The sequence below is a fragment of the Leptodactylus fuscus genome, chromosome 9 (assembly GCF_031893055.1).
Source record: "Leptodactylus fuscus isolate aLepFus1 chromosome 9, aLepFus1.hap2, whole genome shotgun sequence".
In the NCBI taxonomy this organism is placed as follows: Eukaryota; Metazoa; Chordata; class Amphibia; order Anura; family Leptodactylidae; genus Leptodactylus; species Leptodactylus fuscus.
The window spans coordinates 81,835,538-81,858,333 of NC_134273.1; the positions used below are offsets into that span (position 1 = coordinate 81,835,538).

Below are 22,796 nucleotides of genomic sequence, written 5' to 3' on the forward strand. Positions count from 1 at the left end.
AACCAGCCATGATGTCCTTATTGTGGTCGGGTTATCTTCTCATACATGTAGTGTCCTGATAACTGTGTGTGTGTCCATATTGTACATAGTGTGAACAGCGCCTTAATCTGCCACTTTTCAGTCTGGTAATGGACAGATCACTGGTGACTCTTGAGACAAATACACAAGTGACATCTCCGTTGCCTTCAGACATGGTAGATGGATATCCTCAGTATATGACGGGTCTACAATGAGTAAATGTGACCTTGCGCGCTCTTGAGTCGTCGCCCTGATTAACCCTCGCCGCTGCTCACCCTCCAGTTCACCACCTTCACGCCATGTGCTGACGGAGCATCCAAGGTGCCAGCATCAGCATCACAATGGCAACCGCTGCAAAATTATCATGGCAACAGAGTATGCCTACAGCTACCGTTTTTTCAAGGTTTTTCCTGAATTTTCTGTGCAGATACATGTGCAATATATATATAGAATATATATATATATATATATATATATATATATATATATATATATATATATTCTATGTGTGTGCACATAAATATTTGCCCCCTCTTCATATATCGCATATCTATCACATGGAACGATTCAGTCTTTGACACACCAACAAAGTGTTACATTAGCCAAAATCTAAATCCTCCCATAATACGGTTTATTACTTACAATCTCACAAATCTCTGCCCCCTTAGGCCTTATTCACACAACACTGATATAATCATGTGACTCCTGCTGGAATCCCCAGTGATCGTCAGTTTGGGGATTCTGCAATAGGTGTTCCATTTCCCTGCAGTGCCTCTACAGGACAAATAGGGTATTACATATTCCCCATTGACATCAATCAATGATTAGAAAATTTGCTGCAAAATGTTCATTTTAGAAACATCACGGCAAGAACAATTGTTTGCAAAAGTATACACGCCCTCTAAATAAATTCGGTAAGGTCTGGCGGATGTGGTTTTTGGACAGATTCTGTCAAGCACGTCTTATGTCGACCGTCTCCTTCGAGTCTCCCTCGCTTACATAGTTGCCAAAGCATCAAGTACTCGGAACGTGCGGCGATATGTAAGACGTTTGGGCTGCTTGTTGTCTCCTTGTTCACGTCTTGACCTCTGAGCCGTCTCATGACCCCACTCAAAGTGTAGATATATTTACAGGTGTCCGATACTCCCATCATGCTTTGTTCCCGGCCCGCTGCATATGTATATTGTGTTACGGAGACGTAAGGTCCACATACATAATGTAACGGCATCCATATGTATGAGCCATGTCTGATGCATATTAATGACTGAGCACAGATTGTGTGCTGGAGGAACGACCAAGTCCTGAATTATACAAGGAGATCGGGCAACAAACACAAAGCTGACGCAACGGGCCGACTCCGCTATTGGAGAGACCTGATTTCCACGTTCATAATACGCAGTTCAGAAAGATCTGTAATCTATGGTGAAACCAGGCAGTAAGCGCTTATCTGCAGCACTCCCACAGGCCAAATGAAGCATTACACCATGTCCATTCATATCAATAGGCTGTTAATGTAACGCAGGACAGGACGGGTCCTCCAGAGTGAGAGACTCTCCTTGTGACTGCATCTGACCCCTAATAGGATGTAGGAAATGGACAACCCCTTTAAATTTTCACTGCATTATTCTCAACCTTTGTGCCGGAGATTTGCGGCTCCATAGAAATTGCGTTTTGCTTTGTCCTATATACACAGCAATGAAATATGAAGTACGTCTGTGATGGTTAGATGGAGTAGCGGGGTTATTATAATGCTGCATGGCATGAATTATTTATGGTGCTGCTCCCGGGGTCACTACAGACGGATCTCCATCAAAGCCATTTTTTATGTCCTGAATAATCTGCACACATTAGAGATTGCTGCAGTGTATATGGCGGCTTTACTGCCATTTGTCTTACTGTATCCATGTGCCGGGCTTGGACTTCCCCTTAAAGGGGTATCTCGTTAAATTAAATCATGGCATACCCCTAGAGCAGGGGTAGGGGGAACCTTTGGCTCTCCAGCTGCTATGGAACTACAACTCCCAGCATGCTCCATTCACTTCCATGGGAGTTCCAAGAACAGCAGAGCAAGTATGCATGCTGGGAGTTGTAGTATCACAGCAGCTGGAGAGTCAGACGTTCCCTTCCCCAGCCCTAGAGTGTGCATGTGCAGCGGATTCCGTTTTGTGGCCCCTTCCCGGACACCACGGCTCCATTCAGCAGGGGCCCGCTGTAGTATCCTGTGCACCCTGGTGCAGGGAGAGACCCTATAGGGGCCAAAGCTATAAAACAGAACTGTGCCCATTCATTCTCAGGATCTCCGGGGTTCCCACAAGTCAGACCCCACTGATCATATAAAGTGATCCTTATATAGAGACATCACATGTTTCACTTTCTTGTGTATAGGATTTGTTACATTGGTTTGTGCGGTTTTCATTCATGTAATTTCTTTTGTACTGTAGAAATTGCTGGAAACCATCAGCAAGTAGGCTTGTCGAACCGGACAAAAGTTTGCACCGGGGGCCCACAAGACACTGTGTAGAGTAGTCACAAATGGTCTAACATGCTTGGTCTCTTTGTAGTTTTATGCAATCTGTTGTTCCCCTCTCACAGCCACAGAGGTAGAATCTGCAGCAGCATCCCCCTCCTCTCCCTAATTCTCTGGTTTCACCACCCCATAGCTCCACACCCCTTACCATTTAAAGCCATAGCCTCATATCTCTTTGTAGTTTTATGCAATCAGTTCCCCTCTCACAGCCACAGAGGTAGAATCTGCAGCAGCATCCCCCTCCTCTCCCTAATTCTCTGGTTTCACCACCCCATAGCCCCACACCCCTTACCATTTAAAGCCATAGCCTCATATTTATGTCAATTCTTTATTTTATTTCAATCATATCAGTTACTGGCTTTATTTTTTTATTTTATTTTTTTTGCAACCCAACAAATGATACAAGTGTCTCTGAATATCATCTCGATAAGAAAGTAGTCAGACCGTGTCTCTACTGACAGACGACCAGGAATACACAGGCTCTAGAGAGGACAAGACCATTGAAATACAACACCAAAGAAAATTACAGTACTTGGTTTTGCAGTGAATTATTTGGCACCAGCCGTAGCACAGTATCAGATAGGAGGAGACATGAGACAGGGACAAGCGGAAGCATACACCGGGGTGTGGGGCAGAGAGAGAGAGGTGCTGGAGGGAGACAGGGGTCCTGCCGAATAAAAATTCACCACTGACAGTGAGGACGTCTTTGTACAGTGCACCGTTTGTGAAATTAACCACGAAATTTCCAAAATTTACATGAATATTGCTGGCTATGATACAGTATGTACGACGCGTGGCTTGTCCAGCTGTGGCTCATCCAGATCTCATTGACTTGACCTGCAAGTGTTGCACCAGGAGCGTTCGGTCCACAGAGCCACGTGTTTAGCGCTATCCTAGATCTTAAAGGGGTTGGAAAACATGGCTACTTTCTTCCAAAAACAGCGCCAACTCCTGTCTGGTATTGCAGTTTAGGCTTTACCGAAGTGAAGGTGACTGAACTGCAGTACCACAGACCACCTGCGGACGAGAGTGGCGCCGCCATGTTTTTCGAAATGTGGACAACCCCTTTAAAGGGCCGTTAAAGCTAAAGTCGGCAGCTTAGAAAAAGTGCAGCTTCGTAAAAAAAAAAAATCGCCGCTGGTATCGATCACATGTATACATGTCAGGACTGGAGATATGTAGTGCATCATGATGGTGGACGGGTGTGGGGGGGATTTTTCCGAACTTCTTGTCAGTCGTCCCGTCTGGCTGATAACAGAGGATAATAGAGTAGAATCAGCAGCGCAGCAAATGCAGATCTTATAGGCTTTAGGTTTAGTGTCCCTTTAAACGGACGGCAACTTCATGCCATGCAATAATCATGCATGATCGAGGCGGATCAGATTAGACAGAACAGGCAGCTGCCATGGGCTTGTGGATACTTGGGGCTTAGTTGCTTCTGCATGCTAGAAAGCGGGGCTTTCCAACTTGTAGCTTTCCGATTGCTGCAAAACTACTAAACCCAGCAAGTTCTTGAAGTCTTTGGCTGTCAGGGCTTGCTAGGAGTTGTAGTTTGCAGGCAACAGAGAGTTGCTAGTTGTAAACCCCTGCTATAAGGGGAGGCTAGATCAGGCATTGCAGTCCTGAGCGCTCTTATGCAATGCATCTTTTCTGACTGTGTCGTCGATGTTGGCATCTGCCGCCGTCACACCTGGCTAAAAATAGGGCAGAACGCAAACGGTTCCCGTATACATCGCAGCAGATTTGGCTCAGGTGTTCTGTTATCTGAAGGAATCTGGTGGACCTTTTGTAAGGACCAATGACAGCTGACGGGGCCATCTGCTACGGGAGGCTCTGGAGACGCTTTACAAGGCCATCTGTCTGGCGTGAAACTATAGTATGCTGACAGCAAGGAAAGCGGAAAAGGGAAGCTGAGCTAGACTTAAAGGGATGAGATAAAAAGTAAAAGTCTTTCTGTATAGCACCACCCTTGTCTATGGCTACCGCTGGTATTGCAGCTCAAGTGAAAGGAATTGAGCTGCAATACTAGTATTGGCCTGTGTACAAGGGTGGCAGTATTTATGCTAATAACACTATTTAATCATTTTGGCTCTTGTCTTAACACTGTGATCATGACGGCATCATCAAAATTAGTATTTTGGCATACAACATGGCTTCCTCCCTGTGTGTGATGGGTTCACTATATGGATGATAGGACCTTTCACCACCTCCATCAACTTGAGTTAATTTTATCCTTTAATAGTCCCCTCTCCACTGATTCTGGTAAACTTGGAATTTTTTTTCTAGCCCCCGCCATCCCTGAGCAATCATTGGATTTAGTTTTGGGTCTGATATGTGAACTAGACTTCCTAATTTCAAATGGGTGATGGCCAGCAGGGGGCGTGGCTCTTACACAGTCTGCCTCTGATTGGAGCTCAGAGTCACGCCCGCTTTGACTCCAGCTCTTGCCTGATTTCACCCACTTATCATTAGGGAGTTTAGTTAACATCAGTCATTAAATCTAACTGAACCGATTTTTTGGGAACAATGGGGGCTACAGTAAAAATTCCAACTGTGTCAGGATCAGTGGAGTAACACCTATAGGATAAGGGTAAAAAGATCTTGCAAGGTCCTCTTTAAAGGAATTATCCACTTTTGGGCAGTCTCTCTTTTGTAAAACGAATCCTCGGAAAAAGTTGATCACCAACAAACCCTCTGCAGAGACCTCCAGCGATCAGCTATAATGTGTACAGGAACTGACAGCAAGTGCTCAATTTTCCCACAGTGCCCCAACAGGAGAAATTTAGTATTACACTGTTCCTATTTAAGCTGCATTGACATGTTGGGTCTTCCAACGTTGGAGACTTTATTTGGGGTCCCCTCTATTCATCGGGAATAGTAAAAAATAGGTTTTATATACCAGGCAACCCCTGAGGGTTAAACCATTAAAAAGGGGGTCACAGTCTTAAAAATAGTTTGCCTTCTAAGAGAACTTCTGTAAACTGATTATCTGAAAGTTATGGTGACGGCTACGACCATAAGTTTCCCCCCGGTTACATATATATATATCTACAAGGACCTGGGGCCCCCAAGTCAACTACTATGGAGAAGGAGAGAGTGCAGTGCGGCTCTAGTGGTTGTGCAATGTGAACCTATAGACATGCGATGGATTCCTCCCTGGAGAGGATCCTCATGGGCGGGGTCTAAGAGCCCTTAGAAATGTCTTTACAGGCTAAGATCCCAACATACAATTTTATGATATAGCTGCACTTTGAGTCTTGTATATACTTCCTAACCGTCCGATTTTTGTCAGACTGCGCCCCCTGAAACAGATGGACTTTATATACCTGCATACAGAGGGGGGTTCTCGGGTATTTTATACATACGGCCCAATGAATTTTTTTTTTTTTTTTAGAATCCTTTTTTGATCATTTGCTTTATTTGATACCTTTTATGTTTTTGTTAAGACTCAGTCTTCAGATTTTAGCCGGATTTGTCACAAATACATATAAACCATGAAATTCCTTTAATCCGGCATCGAATAATCCAGAAAATCCGATAATTTCCGACAACTCTGCGTCTATTTTAGGTTTCTACTCATGGAATAAATTTTTTATATCCTTCTTTAATGACTGTCCAATAATCCATAAAATTTTGATAATCTGGCCCTGAAATAATTCCTTCGGAATCTGGAACTTGTTGACAGAATGAAAAATTTCACCGGACCTGAAGACGACCAACTCCGATTTTTAGAGTAACATTGTATTTTGGAGGTCCTTAATCCTGACAAATACAATACTTTTTGTACCATTCCGGAATATTTTTGTAATCCAAATGGGGTTGTACAAGATTTTAAAAATGGAAACAGCGCCACACTTGTCTATAGGTTGTGCCTGGTATTGCAATTCAGTTCTATTGCTATGAATGCGGTTGAGTTGCAATACCCCAGGCAACCTATGGAGAAATGCGGCCCTCGTTTTTTTTTGTTTTTTTTTGTAAAGCCATATTTTTTAAATCCCATACAGTCCTTTTAATTCCTCTTAATCCAGGATTAAAAGGGATTTGTCGTTATTCAGTAAAATTTCGATAATCCATTGTGGCTCACTATTGGTACCAGATTACTGCGAGTTCCTAACTTCAGTGACCTCACTTTAATATTGCCTTCTCAGTTCCAGATTATTTTTGGGATTGGGATTAACATTGTTGAATAAACTGGAATCGTCAATTTATAGCAATATTACTGTATATGCTTGTCTGTAATCACTACGTATATACAGTAAAATTCCTTCAATTTGGAATTAATGGAACCCGGACTATTAAATATTCCAGATTATAGGACGATTCTAAAACTATATTTAAATAATTTGCAAAATCTGGTTTTATTTGAGAATATCGTGTTGTATTCTACTTGTATGGACTGGTAAAGTTGGGGTTTGCGTTCCAGGATGGCAGAGTTGCAAACAGTCCCAGATTAGCTGGGATTATCCTGAATTTTTAGTAATAATCCTGGAAAATTTGGATGGTTCTGTCCCTGAAAGGGACAGGGTTTGCATAAACTCCACCTGACAGTAGACATTGTCGGGCTCGGTGGTGGTCCAGGGACATTGGCGGGCTCGGTGGTGGTCCAGGGACATTGGCGGGCTCGGTGGTGGTCCAGGGACATTGGCGGGCTCGGTGGTGGTCCAGGGACATTGGCGGACTCAGTGGTGGTCCAGGGGCAATACTCCTATGCCCTGACCCTGGATATTTAGATACAAGGTCTCAGGCAATGGAAGGGTGGGTAAGTGCTAGATTATCAAATGCCGGATTAAGGGATTATTTACAGGGCTCCTCTTGTAACACTAGGGCAGATTTATGCATTCAGGTTGATGTCAGATCATCTGGGGCCATTCTCCATATTTGTCCCTCTCTGCATCAAAATTTTATCAGGGCATCTCAAGCCACGCCCCATTTCCAATTAAGCCACACCCTTATTAAGCCACACCCTTATTAAGCCACGCCCTTATTAAGCCACGCCCTTATTAAGCCACACCCCTTGTAAAAAAATGCCTAAAAATTACACATTTATGGGTCAAATTAACCCAGACTTCAGGTGCGACTTACTCCAGTAAATCCCCCCCTCTGTATATAGATCCGGCGCTCCCGATCCGCGGATGTGATGAGGATGAGGTTTGATGTACATCACTGAACACCCCCTGCCGGTGTTAACCCTTAATTTGCCCCCCACCCCCTTCCTCGCTCAGCTCTCTTCCCCATGGATATAAAGACACAGCGTTCAGCGCTTCTGACTCGGTCATTATATAACAAGTCAAAAATTGCCTTTTTTTTTCCAATTTTTTTGTTTTGTTTTGTTTTTTTTTTATACCCTGTTGCGAGAAGTTCATAGTGATCAATGTCCATGTAAAAATAACCAATAAATAGTTTTCGTGGCCCGGCTGTACAAAAGGCATTTGCTGAAATCTTCAGGCCCAAGCACGGTGTAGCCAAACATCAGCCCGGCGGGCCGTCCATAGGTATGTACAAGAATTCCCATAGTCATGAAAAAACCCCATTGTTTCCGGAGGAGGTCGGGCGGGGGAGGGGTGTAAGGTCCGGGACGGCCATCCGTAGAGGTATAAATGCTTGGATATTTTTTCGTCTATACAAAATTGCGACACATTTTGTGACCGGTCCTTGCAGCAGCCTCTTGCGGATTAGGGCATGGATAAGAAAAAAAATACCCCAAGGTCCTGGCGGCCGGATGGTTGCAGATGGTTAATGCCGTCGCTGGTTATCACATAGCAGAGGGTGGGTGTTGGCGGGGCGGGGGGGGGGGGGGCTCGGAGTGGCGGCAGTGCAGGCACCGTCTTGGTAGAGGAAGAATTCTCTTCAAGGCTGAAATGACGATTTCGCAGGGGAGGGGGGGGAGTCAAGGCAGTGTGGCGGTGGCGGCGGAGGACGCAATACAAGAAGAGGGTCAACAATACCAAATGGGGTGGGATGGTGGGCAGCCTGGAGACATTCCTGCATTGGTGAGGCCATCGTGTGCCCAATCGCGGGTTCATTTACTTTATGTCGTCTGTTAAAACAAGAAAAAACAAAGCTTTGTATTAATCTTTATGAACGGAAATCTTCAATTTCTAACATTGTGTTGAGTAAGCTCCTCCTCCAAAGGGCAAAGGTCACACCAAATATGGAGGAGGGGTTCACATTTCTCTTATTCATTCTCTACATTTTGGTAAACGATTAACCCTTCAATTTATAAACGTATTCTTACTGGGAAGCATTATTACCACCATGTCTAAAACTTTTGCACAGCAACCTGGGCTAGATGACTTCCAGTTGCATCCTGACTGTAGTATGGTCTACAAGTGTACAGACTGAATCAGTAAGTTAGTTACAGCATTACTAGTGGGAACATGACAGTCTGTTTTCTATTCAAAGAAAGTTAGATAGGTTAATAAGGTCAAACGCATTCTTACTTGGAAGCATTAACACCCTGCCTAAAACTTTTGTGCAGAACCCTGGGCTAGATGACTTCCAGTCGCATCCTGGCTGCGGTACGGTCTACAAGTGTACAGACTGGGTGAGTAACTTAGATCCTGTTTCTATTAGAAGGAAGTTAGATAGGTTATATTACAAAAATGTTCATCAAACCTCCCCCGATACAATAACACATAGTAAATTGGGAGTTAGACTTTGTCACATGATGATTGTAAGAATCGCAACTCCTGCCATGGTAAATAATGAGGTTGCGATGTCGTGATCCGTAACACTCTATAAAACAGGCGCAGAGCTGGGTCGTGGTATCGTAACCTGGTTCTGCCCAGCAGATGTTCTATTATGTTAATCTGGGTTGGGGGGTTCTTTGTAAGACGCCGGGGTCCATTCCCATCAGTCTGCCTCTGCTGATAGCTGGGGGTTGTAGTTCACCGCCTAGATTGGGGCAATGCCCACCATCGCTCTGCGCCGCCCCCTGGACAATCCCCTTTATCAGACCATAATACAATATCCTATGTCAGTAACAACCCAGAATGTAAGTGACACAAACATGGCGGGGTCTTAAGATGTAAAAGCAAAATCAGAGACAAGAAAAACATGCCCACGGGGTGACTCGGGGACAACGTCTACTACACTGGAATAGTAACAGCCTGCATGGTGTAATGCACCTGTCTGGCCACTGTGAGGCAGTGTTACATCAAGTGCCAGAACCATAAACAAGTCTCCAGAGCTGTCATCGCTGTCTTCTGCCCTCCATGTTATAAGCGGGTGCCTGTGACATTGTGCAGAATGAATGGGAGACAAGGACCAGGACCCCGCGGTATGCACCTCTGTGAGTGCTGGGGTGGGGGTCCTGGGGTGCACCCTGTATTTATACGGAACAGGGGCTCATCCACATGCACTGCACTGAGCCATCTCATACGAGACAGTACATGGTCAGAATTTTTGTATGTGAGCCTCATAACAAACGTCTGCGCTGCCCCTATAGCATGTATATGACACCTTATATATGGCACCTTGTATATGGCACCTTGTATATGGCACCTTGTATATGGCACCTTGTATATGGCACCTTGTATATGGCACCTTGTATATGGCACCTTGTATATGGCACCTTGTATATGGCACCTTGTATATGGCACCTTGTATATGGCACCTTGTATATGACACCTTATATATGGCACCTTGTATATGGCACCTTGTATATGGCACCTTAGTAGTCACTTACCTTTGTTGTCTGACTTAAGTTCCTCAAGGAGCAAATCATTCTGTCTGTTACCCAAAACGAAGGCCAGAAAGGAAAGAATAAGGGCGTTCAAGATCCCAATGATGGCCAATATGTAGGCCCAGCGCACGGAGCAGTCGCCCAGGGAGTATTTTCCAGTCTTGTCCCCGCACATGTCCCTAATCGTCTCTGCGTCCCATCCATCTGGGAATATCATGCAGGCGAGCACCAGGCACACAGCTGAGGAAAAGCGACAGTAAGAAAGTGTTAGGAAGACATCACTATGTACAACATCCTGTATTATACCCCAGAGCTGCGCTCACTATTCTGCTGGTGCAGTCACTGTGTACGTACATTACATTACTTATCCTGTATTATACTCCAGAGCTGCGCTCACTATTCTGCTGGTACAGTCACTGTGTACATACATTACATTACTTATCCTGTATTATACCCCAGAGCTGCGCTCACTATTCTGCTGGTACAGTCACTGTGTACATACATTACATTACTTATCCTGTATTATACTCCAGAGCTGCGCTCACTATTCTGCTGTGCAGTCACTGTGTACATACATTACATTACTTATCCTGTATTATACTCCAGAGCTGCGCTCACTATTCTGCTGGTGCAGTCACTGTGTACGTACATTACATTACTTATCCTGTATTATACTCCAGAGCTGCGCTCACTATTCTCCTGGTGCAGTCACTGTGTACATACATTACATTACTTATCCTGTATTATACTCCAGAGCTGCGCTCACTATTCTCCTGGTGCAGTCACTGTGTACATACATTACATTATTTACCCTGTATTATACTCCAGAGCTGCGCTCACTATTCTGCTGGTATAGTCACTGTGTACATACATTACATTACTTATCCTGTATTATACTCCAGAGCTGCGCTCACTATTCTGCTGGTGCAGTCACTGTGTACATACATTACATTACTTATCCTGTATTATACTCCAGAGCTGCGCTCACTATTCTGCTGGTGTAGTCACTGTGTAAATACATTACATTACTTATCCTGTATTATACTCCAGAGCTGCGCTCACTATTCTGCTGGTGCAGTCACTGTGTACATACATTACATTACTTATCCTGTATTATACTCCAGAGCTGCGCTCACTATTCTGCTGGTGCAGTCACTGTGTACATACATTACATTACTTATCCTGTATTATACTCCAGAGCTGCGCTCACTATTCTGCTGGTGCAGTCACTGTGTACATACATTACATTACTTATCCTGTATTATACTCCAGAGCCGCGCTCACTATTCTGCTGGTACAGTCACTGTGTACATACATTACATTACTTATCCTGTATTATACTACAGAGCTGCGCTCACTATTCTGCATTTATTATTTTTTATAAACTGTAACCCTTTAATGACCTGTTACATATGCCCCTTACATAAATATACATTTACTCATATACTCATTTCTTATATACACAGATTGTTAGGTAAAGCAGGAAAGGGTCAGTCATTAAATAGTCAGATGGGCGGGAACAATTGTACCACCTAACTTAGCTTGAATTCAAGTAGAATTCAAGAGGAGAACCATATTGTATTGTTGTTGGAGAGAACCCCCGGGGATATCTTGTCACATGGTACATTCCTGTGTTCTGGAGAGATCCTTCCTGGGCTCTTAATGGGAATTCTGTGTATTCTCTCCTCTGTACCTTGTTAGATGGAAAACCCTTCTATGGAGAATCCCAGTAACAAGAGAATCTATACAATATACAAGTGCTTGTTAAAGGGGCACATGAGAGAATGTGACTTTTTTTTTTCTTCCCAAAAACAGCGTAACATTAGTTTACAGGGCATGTCTTTTAAGTATTTCTTCTACAGCCCCTTTAAAGGGGACCTTTCACCAACTCTGTAATTTTTGCAGATATAATTATGGAGGAAAAATCTTGACAATAGGTGGGGTAGAACATAGGGTGACACAATTTCTAAACTGCAGGACCCAGTTTGTGGTCTATGTGATTTTCTGTCCATGTGGATTTTTTTACATAGGCAAAACGATACGACCTTTGTTCGTTCGTTTTAGGGAACATTATAGATCAATCACCACACAAAAAGGTTCGGCCCGTCTGATTAAACATATGCATGATGAACATAGCGGCAATGCTGACTGCCTTAGGTTTGCGGGCATTGAGCAAGAAAAAATACCGGTTCGAGGTGGTGATAGAAAGAGGCTTCTACTCCAGCGAGAGGCAAGGTGGATTTTGAGGACCAATGCCATGGGACCTTTGGGGTTAAATGAGAAGACAGACATGAGTGTCTTTCTTTAATATCGTTATTTTTGCTCATTTATTTTTCTGGGATTCTGGTTCTTTTTGTTTTTCTTTTTTTAGTTTTTCTTTCTTCTCCTTTTTTGCATGTTTTTTGTTTTTTATGTATATTTTTTATGTATATTTGTATATCTTTATAAATGTTCCTGTTCTTGTCAGCTTTAAAGGATGAGCCTAGATAAAATTGAAGGCGGATTGAATTTTATCCATGTCTAGCAAGAGGTCCCGATTTGCAACTGGGCTTAACTGTCCCTACTGTTTAAACTTTTTTCCCCCTTCTTTGTATTAGATTAGATGTATTCTAGTCGGCGCCTTTAGGATTGGCCACTGTTGGTCACGTGCTTGCAGCAGGTATCTATCGCTGCTCCTAAGCTTGATGTTTGGTCGGCGCTCCCGTGATTGGCTGTACTAAAGTCACGTGGTGACAGCGAGTGTTTCTCGCTGTTTCCCTTCAGGTCCGCTATATCGCGGACGGTGAATTCTAATAGCCGGCCGTCTGTTTCTTTTGTGTTCTGCGCATGCGGGTCGGCACCTCTAGGATTGGCTACATCGGGTCACGTGGATTGCCGTCCCATTTGAAAGGGATTCCTGTCTATGTCGGCGTTACGCTCATTGGTAGTTCACCAGGTGGGCGTTTCCATCTAGAGTTGGACTGCCTTTGTAAGAAGGTGGATCTTTGGGAGGAGCATAATAGTTAATGTAACATTCCGATTGGTTAGTCCAAATATTCAGTGGTTCCCATTCAGGTCCGACGAAGGGTGGAGCAAAAGGGAAGTAATCTGATTGGATGGCTTCCGTTACTCAGGCCGTAGTATGGGGGAATGTCAAATTAAAGGGACAGGCTATGTACTGCTGCAATTTTGATTGGCCATCTTTTCAAGCTGACACATGTTGCTTCTGATCAAGTGTAATTATAGTTCTTTATTTAAGACCTGGTGTTTGGAGTCCGTGGTATTGCACCTTAGGCTTGAAGAAGCGTGACTGTGAACGCGAAACGGCTGTTGCCTCTTTTTTGCCAATTGTGCTATCACTCCCTCCCTTTGGATTTCTTTTACTTATGCACCTAATAAAAGGATATGTTTTAGAGAAAAGAGAAGACGACTGTCGTCCTTTGGAGAATGTTTGGTGAGTGCCCACCCATTACTGCTCTTTTTTGTTCTATCACCTGTTCAGCTTTTTTCCGGGTAGTTGTGCACCTCCATCGTTTTCCTTGGCTTTTTTATACTCCAAGGACTTTAGCTGATCTTCATTGCTTGTCCTGACTATACATTTCATTTGGAATTATAAGCTGTGCCATCTACAGTTCTCTATTTTTCTTTTTCACCAACTCTATCTTTTGCTATTCCTTATTAGGGGCTGTTCCACTGATTCTGGCACAGTTGTAATTTTTTCCCTAGCCCCCACCATTCCTGAGAAATCACTTCTGTTAGATTCGGTAGTAATGCTCTCCACTGTAAAGTGGGCGGTTCTATGTTGGAGCAAGTAGTCTGGGAACCGCCCACCTGACAGCAGAGAACTCAACTGTGCTAAAACTCACAAAGCTGATTGCTCGGGAACGGTGGGGGCTAGAGAAAAAATTCCAACTGTGCTGAAATCAGTGGGGCAGCACCTATTGAAGGGTGCAAATAATTGGTGGAGGTGCTTTTAAGTGATGCAGGAAGCTGAGCTTATAAGATGCACCCCTCACTTTGTGATTTTGCACAACAGACATGGGTATGTGTATCATGCTCATTCCTAAGAGTTGCAATGCCAGACGTGGCCCATAGACAAAGGTGGCGCTCTAGATTCAAGCAGCAATGCTTATTTACAATTCAGACAATGACCGTACATGATAGAACTGTCTGATTTTTTTTTTTTTATTAAGTCTTTCCTACCCCCAGGATCTTATCTCACCCCCTTGTAGAAAGCAGAAGATGCCCCGAGACACTGAGACGTCTTGATCTGCATATGAAAAACAAGTGAAGCTGAATATTATTGCAGGTTTAGTTAATGCTCCGCTCCTCCGCTGCAAATTAGCAGTAGCGGCCAACATTAGGCTTAATGAAAAGCGTACTCCCCAGCCGCTCACAAGGACCGCCAAACACTTTCAATTTTAAGACTCGCTGCCTCCTAGACAGAATCTATTTACCTTTAATATATCTCTCTTAACATCGGGCTCCATCGGGGCCCGGCCGCCGCCGCAACGTACTCCAGAATTAAGTGCTTGTTCCTTGTAAAATCAAAGTTGGAATCAAGAAACGCAGAGTAATATCCAGATTTATTTACCTACCAACTTCCCGGAGCCGACGTCTAGGAAGAAATTACAATTTAAGTTAATTCTGCTCTGAGTGGCCTGAAGAAGACGCACCGAGGACGGGGGTGGAAGACGTGCGAAAAGGTCGGTCAGTGACTACAAGGTCATCCTCGCTCTCTGCCTTCTTAGCTTTGGATTTGCAATGTCTCCTACATCCCTGGGTGTCATTTATCACAGCCCGTACGCTGATGTCCTGTATTGGCCGCACATCTCGGCCGGGCCCTGATTAATGATTCCTGTAACCGCCCGGCCTGTAACATCCGCAGGCGCCATAACACATTTGTACCTGCTCCCTGCCCCCTCTCTCTGGGGAGCTTTAGCAATTATTTGTGGTCACATCCTTTGAGTCTCCTCTTCAGAAATCAATAAGTAGCTGAATAGAAGATATTTGTATCCAGGGAAGCTCAAAGCGCCCCCTGCTGGACACTGTTGGAGTTGCCTATGGAATATTTATTCTTCGTGCATAGAAAATATTATTGCACTTTGGGCAGATCACATGGATGTGTGTCTCCTCTGTCCACAATTCTAGACCACACCCACTCAGTGACATCACTCCATTAGCACCGCCTTCTTTTACATTGTCAAAGAATTCAGTAAAATTCTACCACTAGGGGGAGCTCACTGCATACACAGAGATTCTAATAACATCAGATGATCACCATTAGGTGGCGCTCATCATCAGCATGACACCTATAGTATACTGAAGCATCATTACATCACTGCTGACAATAGATGATGTCACTGCTTATCTCCTCCCCCTCCCTGCACTGAGCATGCCTAGAAATTTCTCCCATAGACCTCAATGAGGCGACTTCAGACTATTGCTCCCTATGACCATGACTGTGCTGTAAAGCAGATCACTAAATGCTGTCAACAGAGCAGAGGAGAAGCTACGACAAGATGGCCGCCCCCATAATCATGTACAGAAAATACTACACCGATGCAAAGTCCAGCCTTGTTATGAGCAGGACCTTCATGTCCACATCACATGACCAGGACGATGAAGGTTCTTGCAAACGTAAGAAATTGATACAAAGACTTTATGACAAACTTGCCTTATCTACGTCATACACTGAATACAAGCGCTACATCCCGAGTCCGGAGTGTCCCTTTAATGCCACAACCACCCAAGCAGTAAGTCTAAGCGGCCGGGGTGGCTTCATCCCCAGCATTAGTCTGGTTAGATCAGAGCCATTGAAGCGCGGCCCAGAGCCCGGCTGGATTAACCAGTAAATCTCCCGGCAGCAAACAGATAGCCGCTATAGATAAGCCGCAGTGTTGTAGCCGTCGTCTCCCGCTCCGGGACACTCCGCGCTCTATCCAGCTCATTTACTCTGATGATCTGCACTGGGTTTTTCGGCTATACACAGAGGTCCTGTGGTCATTTATTGTGAAGGAGAAGATATAACTTTGGCTGGAAGAGGACGGAGCAGAACATACATCACAGGGGAAGCCCATTAACTCCGCTATTCCTTAAAGTAACTGTATTGGCAGAAGTTTAATGCAGATGGAGCGAGGAGCGGCCCTGTCCATCCATTACCCTGCCTGCGACGAGACATTTGATTGCTAACCATACAGAACATGCCATTAGCGATAGGGATGGATATACTGCGGAGACGCCGCGTACGGCTGAACTGGGAGCTGGAGAGTGCAGTGCGTGCTGCAGGGTGGGGGCTGTATAGGAAAGGGTTAATTTGGCTTCTTCCACTTCAATTATAGCTGTGTAGAAGGTTTCGCTATTGGATTGATGTCCTTAGAGCCCTCCATAAAAAAGGAGCCCCACAAAGATACCATTTTTAAACCCCGCTCACATACTACTTAAAGGGAATGTCCACCCTTCAATACTATATTGTTATACAGCTTTAAAATAGGATCATTGATATAGCCTTATAGTGAGTTCTCATTTTTTCCTGATACAGAGCCCCGAATTTCCTGCACAGACATAGCGTTTGATGATAAAAGTCTAGATACCTGTAGCCACCACTAGAGGGAGCTGAGGAGCGTACTGCATACAGTTTATACAAGCTCCCTCTAATGGTGGCTTCAGGTTCTTCACTCACAAACCTCTTATATGTTCTGACCCCAGAGTATAATAAGCAGAGACCGTGGGGAAGGGTGGAAACAATAGACACAATTATACTTACCTGTCCTGGGTGCTGTCATGGGGCCACGACTTCCTCAGTCCTCTTCTGGCCTTCTGAATGACAATAGCTCCTCTGAGGCCTGTGATTGGTCACATTGATCACATGGAGTGAACTGATGACATAACACTTAGGCCCACATGTCAAGATGACTCAGTCCCAGGGGATTTGGATCTCTGTAAAGCTCTAACCACTGTAAAGAGATATTAGGAAATTTTTCAAACCAGAATTTTTTCCCCTACCCCTTTCCCTGCAAGAAGACTCCATGTAAAGGTGGAAACCCTCTTCAGTTACCAAAACATCACTCTAGAGTAATATAGTATAAGAAGAAGGGAGGAGGGGGATGCAGCTGCAGTGCCTCGGAGATTGCATGCTATGAGAGGGGAGAGGGAGCAGCTGGGTAATGCTTCTGCTTGGCTAAAGAAGTGTACACAGCCCTAATATTACCCAGAAAGACCCGTCCATATTGCAGGAACGGTAAGAGGAAGTTGATATATAGTGATATTATATATATTTGTGTCATGAAATCTATTGTAATTGTTCTCCATTATATTTATTCCATATTAATTTTCAGTGCATGCCTCCCCCCCGCCCGCCTACATCATAGTGGCATAATCCGGCCTGTAGTCAGGGAGCCGGCGCTGTCAGCCGGGAAAGGTCACAATGGAGCCGCATTGATCGTTGTCATAACACGTGATGGATGTCTCACTTGCCGATTCCGTCCAGGCCCTCGGAATGAGATGTCTCCCGCCGTCTTTCCCGCCATCTCCGGCCTGACTTCTATAAATAATTAGCGCATTTATTACGTCTCATCCCGATCCTCAGGACTCAGCGCCTGACAGACAGAATTATCATGTCATTATCCGGCTTCTTTACCTCCAGACCTCCCCTATACAGGAGCGGCCATGGCGGGGCAGAGATGGCCGACATGATAGGAGTATGGGGGTTTAATGAGCGAAGTAGCAAAAACTCTATATAATTGTTCTATAGATATCACTGATGGTGGATGACGGGAGAATAGAAGCCCACTGAAAGGGTTAATGCAACATCTATACTGCCCTCAGGTATACACAGATAGCGCCCCCTTCCCATATACCGGACTGTGAGTCTACAAAGTATCAGCCCAGCAACGTCACATCAAACCTTAGCCATAGCCAAAAGTGTGACACTGTCCCCGCACGCAGGGCTACGAGGGCTCAGCTAGTGAAATGAGTCATTATTAGGCTGCCCGTGCCTCGCGCCTCTCCAGCTTAGGAGATAAAGCCTCGATAATATACCCCATTAAACAGCAGGGCAGGAGATTTTCTTAAGCCGTAATAATGTGTATCAGTCAGCCTGCCAGATGTGCGCGGGATGTGAAGACTCCTACAAGACGGCAATACAACCCAAGCCGGAGAAAGATAAGAGCGCGTGTTAGGGTAGCGGAGAGAGGACGCCAAAAGGCGCTGAAAGGGAATAAAATGCCCAAACCTGATCTATGTCCAAGTATATCTGTATAGTGACCGTATTTACTCTGGGGTCTATAGATCTATAGTGGTCTCAGCTCTGCTTTACACAAAGAGTTAAATGATAACTTTCTGTCTGCTGCAACCACCACCAGGGGGAGCTCCGGGGCTCACTGTCTACTGCTCAGACACGGAACTCCATAATAACACAGTAAGCTCCTGAGCTCCCTCTAGTGGTGGCTGCAGCAGATGGGCTGTTATAAATGATAGAAAGATGATCATTTATTATTAAGTAATTAATCAGTTTAAGATTTTCATTCTACTATAACATGCGCCGTACAAAGACCCGAACACGAGTGCGCAGGACATTTACCCTATAGCGTGCGCTCTGACTCTTACTATAGTAATGCTAGCTGGATATATTTTTGGGGTGCTCCATCTATGGGGGTTCAATATAGTGGTGACCGGGATCACCCGACCATAGAGGGTCCGCACCCCCCTCCGTTGACTTCTGCTGCCCACTGCTCTATTGCTGGGCTGTCCAAGATGGCTATAAGAGGAGGAGACTGCACGAGAGACGCCCCCCCCCCGAACCAAGAGACTGCAGCCGGAGGAGACCGACTGGAGCAAAGAATGAAGGAGAGACTGGAGGAGAGATAGACCAGAGTAGGGGACCATGGAGAGACTGGTGGGTGGAGAAGGAGAGACAGAAGGGGGCGCCATAACATGATCAGGGAAGGGCATCCAGAACCCCACTGATCACAAGGACTCCCCAGTTTGAACACAGGTAGTGGTCACAAATTTGTGCCCCCGCTGTAGCCAGAACATCCCTTTAAGTTGTCTTATGATGTCTGTCTATGCGACTACTCCTTAGCCCCACCCTCCGTCACATTACATGCAGAATTCATCCTATTAAGGCTCCGCGGGGCCCTCAGATACCCACGATGGTCCCAAATTTTCAGCACATTTGGCTTGTCCAACCCCCTGCCCATAGTGGGCGATTCTGGGACCGATTATTTCCAGTGTATAAACGCCATGTCTGCACTGCGGCCTACACAGTAATACGTATTAACGCTGCGGATCCTATGGCCTGGCCTTTATTGAATTTCCAGGAGGCCTCTCGCTATCAGGTCGCTGTAATATTCCTTCTTGTACCGCGCAGAAAAAAAAACAAATTAACCTTTTCACGCGGGGATCACCCCGTATAGATTTGTTAAGCAGCCGTCCCCTCCTCCCTGACAGCTGCATTGTCAAAATCCTCTCGCTGACTACAGGCCGCATGTATAAGGATTTTATGTCCATCTTGGAAACCTATAGAAGATGCATACATGACACTAATATCTGCAGATAATCCGCCTCCAGATAAGCGCCCTGCGCCCCGTATAAGCCCTGCAGGAGCCTACGCTCATGAGAGAGTCGTGGGGCCGCTTAGTGATGGACAAAATCCAACCTTGCCCATGGCCCCGCTGACCTCGGCCACTCCTAGCCCGCCCGACATTGTATAATGCCCCATTAGTGTTCCCACATTGTATAATTGTGAGTTCCCTACACAGTATAATGCCCCCCACTGGCCCACACACACATCTGTGCCTGGGAAAGCTGGGTGACAATCGATATGGCCATCATTACAGCTCTTGCAGTGTTTGCTATCCAACTTTCCAAGGTTCCTGAATGGCTAATATGCCTAACCAAGCATTGAAGCATCCCCTGCTCCCAACCAAATGGATAATGTGGTGGATTTGCCATTCAGGAGCCTGGGAAAGCTTGGTGACAACCCCTGTGATGGAGCAGAGTAACAAGGTGACTACAAGCAATGCGGCAAGGCTGACTCTGACTCCGTCTTGTGGTACACACCTTTATGAGAAGGGAACGGATATTGACACAGTGAAACATCTGTGGGAGGACTCCGCTGTCACGCTGTCACCTTGTGGCGGTTATTCATTGTTAAAGGAGGGGACAGAGATATATCAAAGATGACAGAAAGGGACAAGAGGGAGTCTGGATTACTCTCCTGTAAAATCTGTCCTTCCTTCTACAGGATCAAACATCAGAGCCGTCACATGGAAAAATCGTACAGGGGAAACCACTAAATCCCCCCAAGAATTATCTGGGAGGGAGTGGTGTTATATAATCCTACATTCTGCCATCTGTAGAGATGAGATGCAATACCAGGCACAGCCTATGGGCAAGGGAGGCGCTGTTTCTGGGTTTAGAACAAAACAAAAATAACAAACCCCTTGTTCTAATCCTGGAAAATATCTTTACAGAGTCATCCCATCACAGACAGTGATAACATATTACAAGGACCCCAACTTATCCTAAAATTATGGGGGCCACCGAGCTGCTCCTGGTCACCAGCTGTGCAGGGTACTACAATATGGTGGCATTATGTTACGGAGGTTGTTCCCAGAAGCCTTCCATAATTTCTGCCCCATCTTCACTTTGACTTTTGGAATATGAGAATAATATAGTTATAATGTTGCTGAAACAATGATAAACCTAAATAATACCGCCATATCGTATTTTTTGAAATTGAGAATAATAATGTTATAATGTCTCTTGAATAATAATAAAACACAGTAAGTGCCCAAATAATACCGCCATATAGTGCCAAGTACTATAGTAGATCCAAGTAATAATGCAATAATACAGAGTAGAATGAGGAATCCAACAGGTGGTTTTATACTATGCAAATCTTGTTTTATGATGGAAAACTGCTCTGCCAATACAGATATGTCCACCGATTCTTGGCTGAAGGAAATCCTCCCTGGTCTACTTTAATTTTTGCAAATACTTTTATAATGTTGCTGAATTAAAAATGTATTACATTACCTAAATAATACTACCATATCACGCCAAGTATCATAGAAGAGCCAAATAATACCACTATATCATGCCAAGTATCATAGAAGAGCCAAATAATACCACTATACCATTCGAAGAACCAAATAATACCGCCACAATGTGCCAAGTAACTATGGAGATCAAAATAGTACTGCCATACTTTGCCAAAAACATAGTAAGTCGAAATAATACTACCATACTTTGCCAAGTACCATAAAGATCCAAATTATTCTGCCATACTGTGCCAAGTACCATACAATAGAAGATGCAAATAATACCGCCATACCATGAAATTAATATTGAAGATCTAAGTAATACTGCTATACTGTGCCAAGTACCATAGAATAAGATATCCCGATCCAAATAATACTGCCATCCAGAGCCTATATAGCGCCATAAGTGTACCTGTAATGTGCCTAATAATACCGTAGCTTGTGTTCTTATAAGGTGGGCCAATTAGATCATGTAGCGGCCCTTTTGCCCGTAATATAACTGCGCCCGGTGCATCCTGCAGTAATACTGGTGGATATATATGCGGTATAAATGATAATAAGACACCCTGCAGGCGGTTTTATATTATCCCAGGGACTTTGCATTGCACATGTAAGATCAGCGTTGTGTCCTATGGATATGACATAGAGCGGCTCCATCGTGTACCGCAATCCCATCCCAGCAGGTATAATTAGCGCTGCCGCTGCCCCGGAGCGATTATTGATTATCTGAGATGCTTTACCGTCATGGCGGGGAACACTGCGAGCCGCATCTCCAAACGTAAAGTATAAAGGCGATCAATATTAATGAAAAAATGGTCAATTTTATTACGTTCTATCGATTTCTTCAAAGTTATGTGAAAGTGGACTTACCCTTTAATTACAGAGACCGTCTTAAAGGGACACCGCGCCTCAAATCTCCTGTACGTGGAAGGAAAGCCATTGCTCTCTGTTATCAGCCATCATACTGTGCTGCCGACCATACAGATACCAGGGTCTCCTCCACCGGGTCTGTGCAGGACACCATCTAAAACTAGACCCCAGCCCGGACCCCCAAGTCAGATCCCAAATATGCTTCCCCACTCCTGGACTTTTTAGTCTTGATCATCAATATTGGATCGGAGGGGTCTGATACCCTGGACTGTTACAGATCAGCGGATTGCAGCGGTAGCGACATTCCTGTCCCATGTCATGTGATGTCACATTTACCAGTTTCTTGACCTGTTTGCAGCTCTGACCTATTCATGTGAATGGGGCTGAGCTGTAATACCCAGCACAGCCACTTTGCAATGCATGGCGCTGTCTTTGGTGAGCAGTGTGCACCCTTCGTCCCCCCCCCACACACACACCCTTTGCCTTACTTTGCTGCAACTCCAAAATGTGGCTTTTTTTTTCTCCATTGCGTTTCTGCAACAGACAACAAAAGGACCCTATAGGGTGGTCTTTGGAATTGGGGACAGGTTCCCTTTCAGACCACCCTTGTATTCGGTCCCGCTGTCTTTGCAGTCAGTTGTCAGCGCCGTTTCGGATCTTGTAGAATTGGGCA

The 22,796-nt window shown here is 44.8% G+C and overlaps 1 protein-coding gene across 1 annotated transcript in view; it reads right to left on the bottom strand.

Annotated features, from left to right (window-relative positions):
* Positions 1–8,111: 8,111 nt before the first annotated feature.
* LHFPL4 (LHFPL tetraspan subfamily member 4) overlaps positions 8,112–22,796 on the bottom strand; it is a 65,296-nt gene continuing 50,611 nt past the window's right edge. Inside the window, exons 2-3 of the mRNA XM_075287542.1 lie at positions 10,233–10,469; positions 8,112–8,582 (exon numbers count right to left, since the gene is read on the bottom strand). Coding sequence (XP_075143643.1) covers positions 8,569–8,582; positions 10,233–10,469 — 251 coding nt within the window. The 3' untranslated portion in view covers positions 8,112–8,568. The remainder of the gene's footprint in view (positions 8,583–10,232; positions 10,470–22,796) is intronic.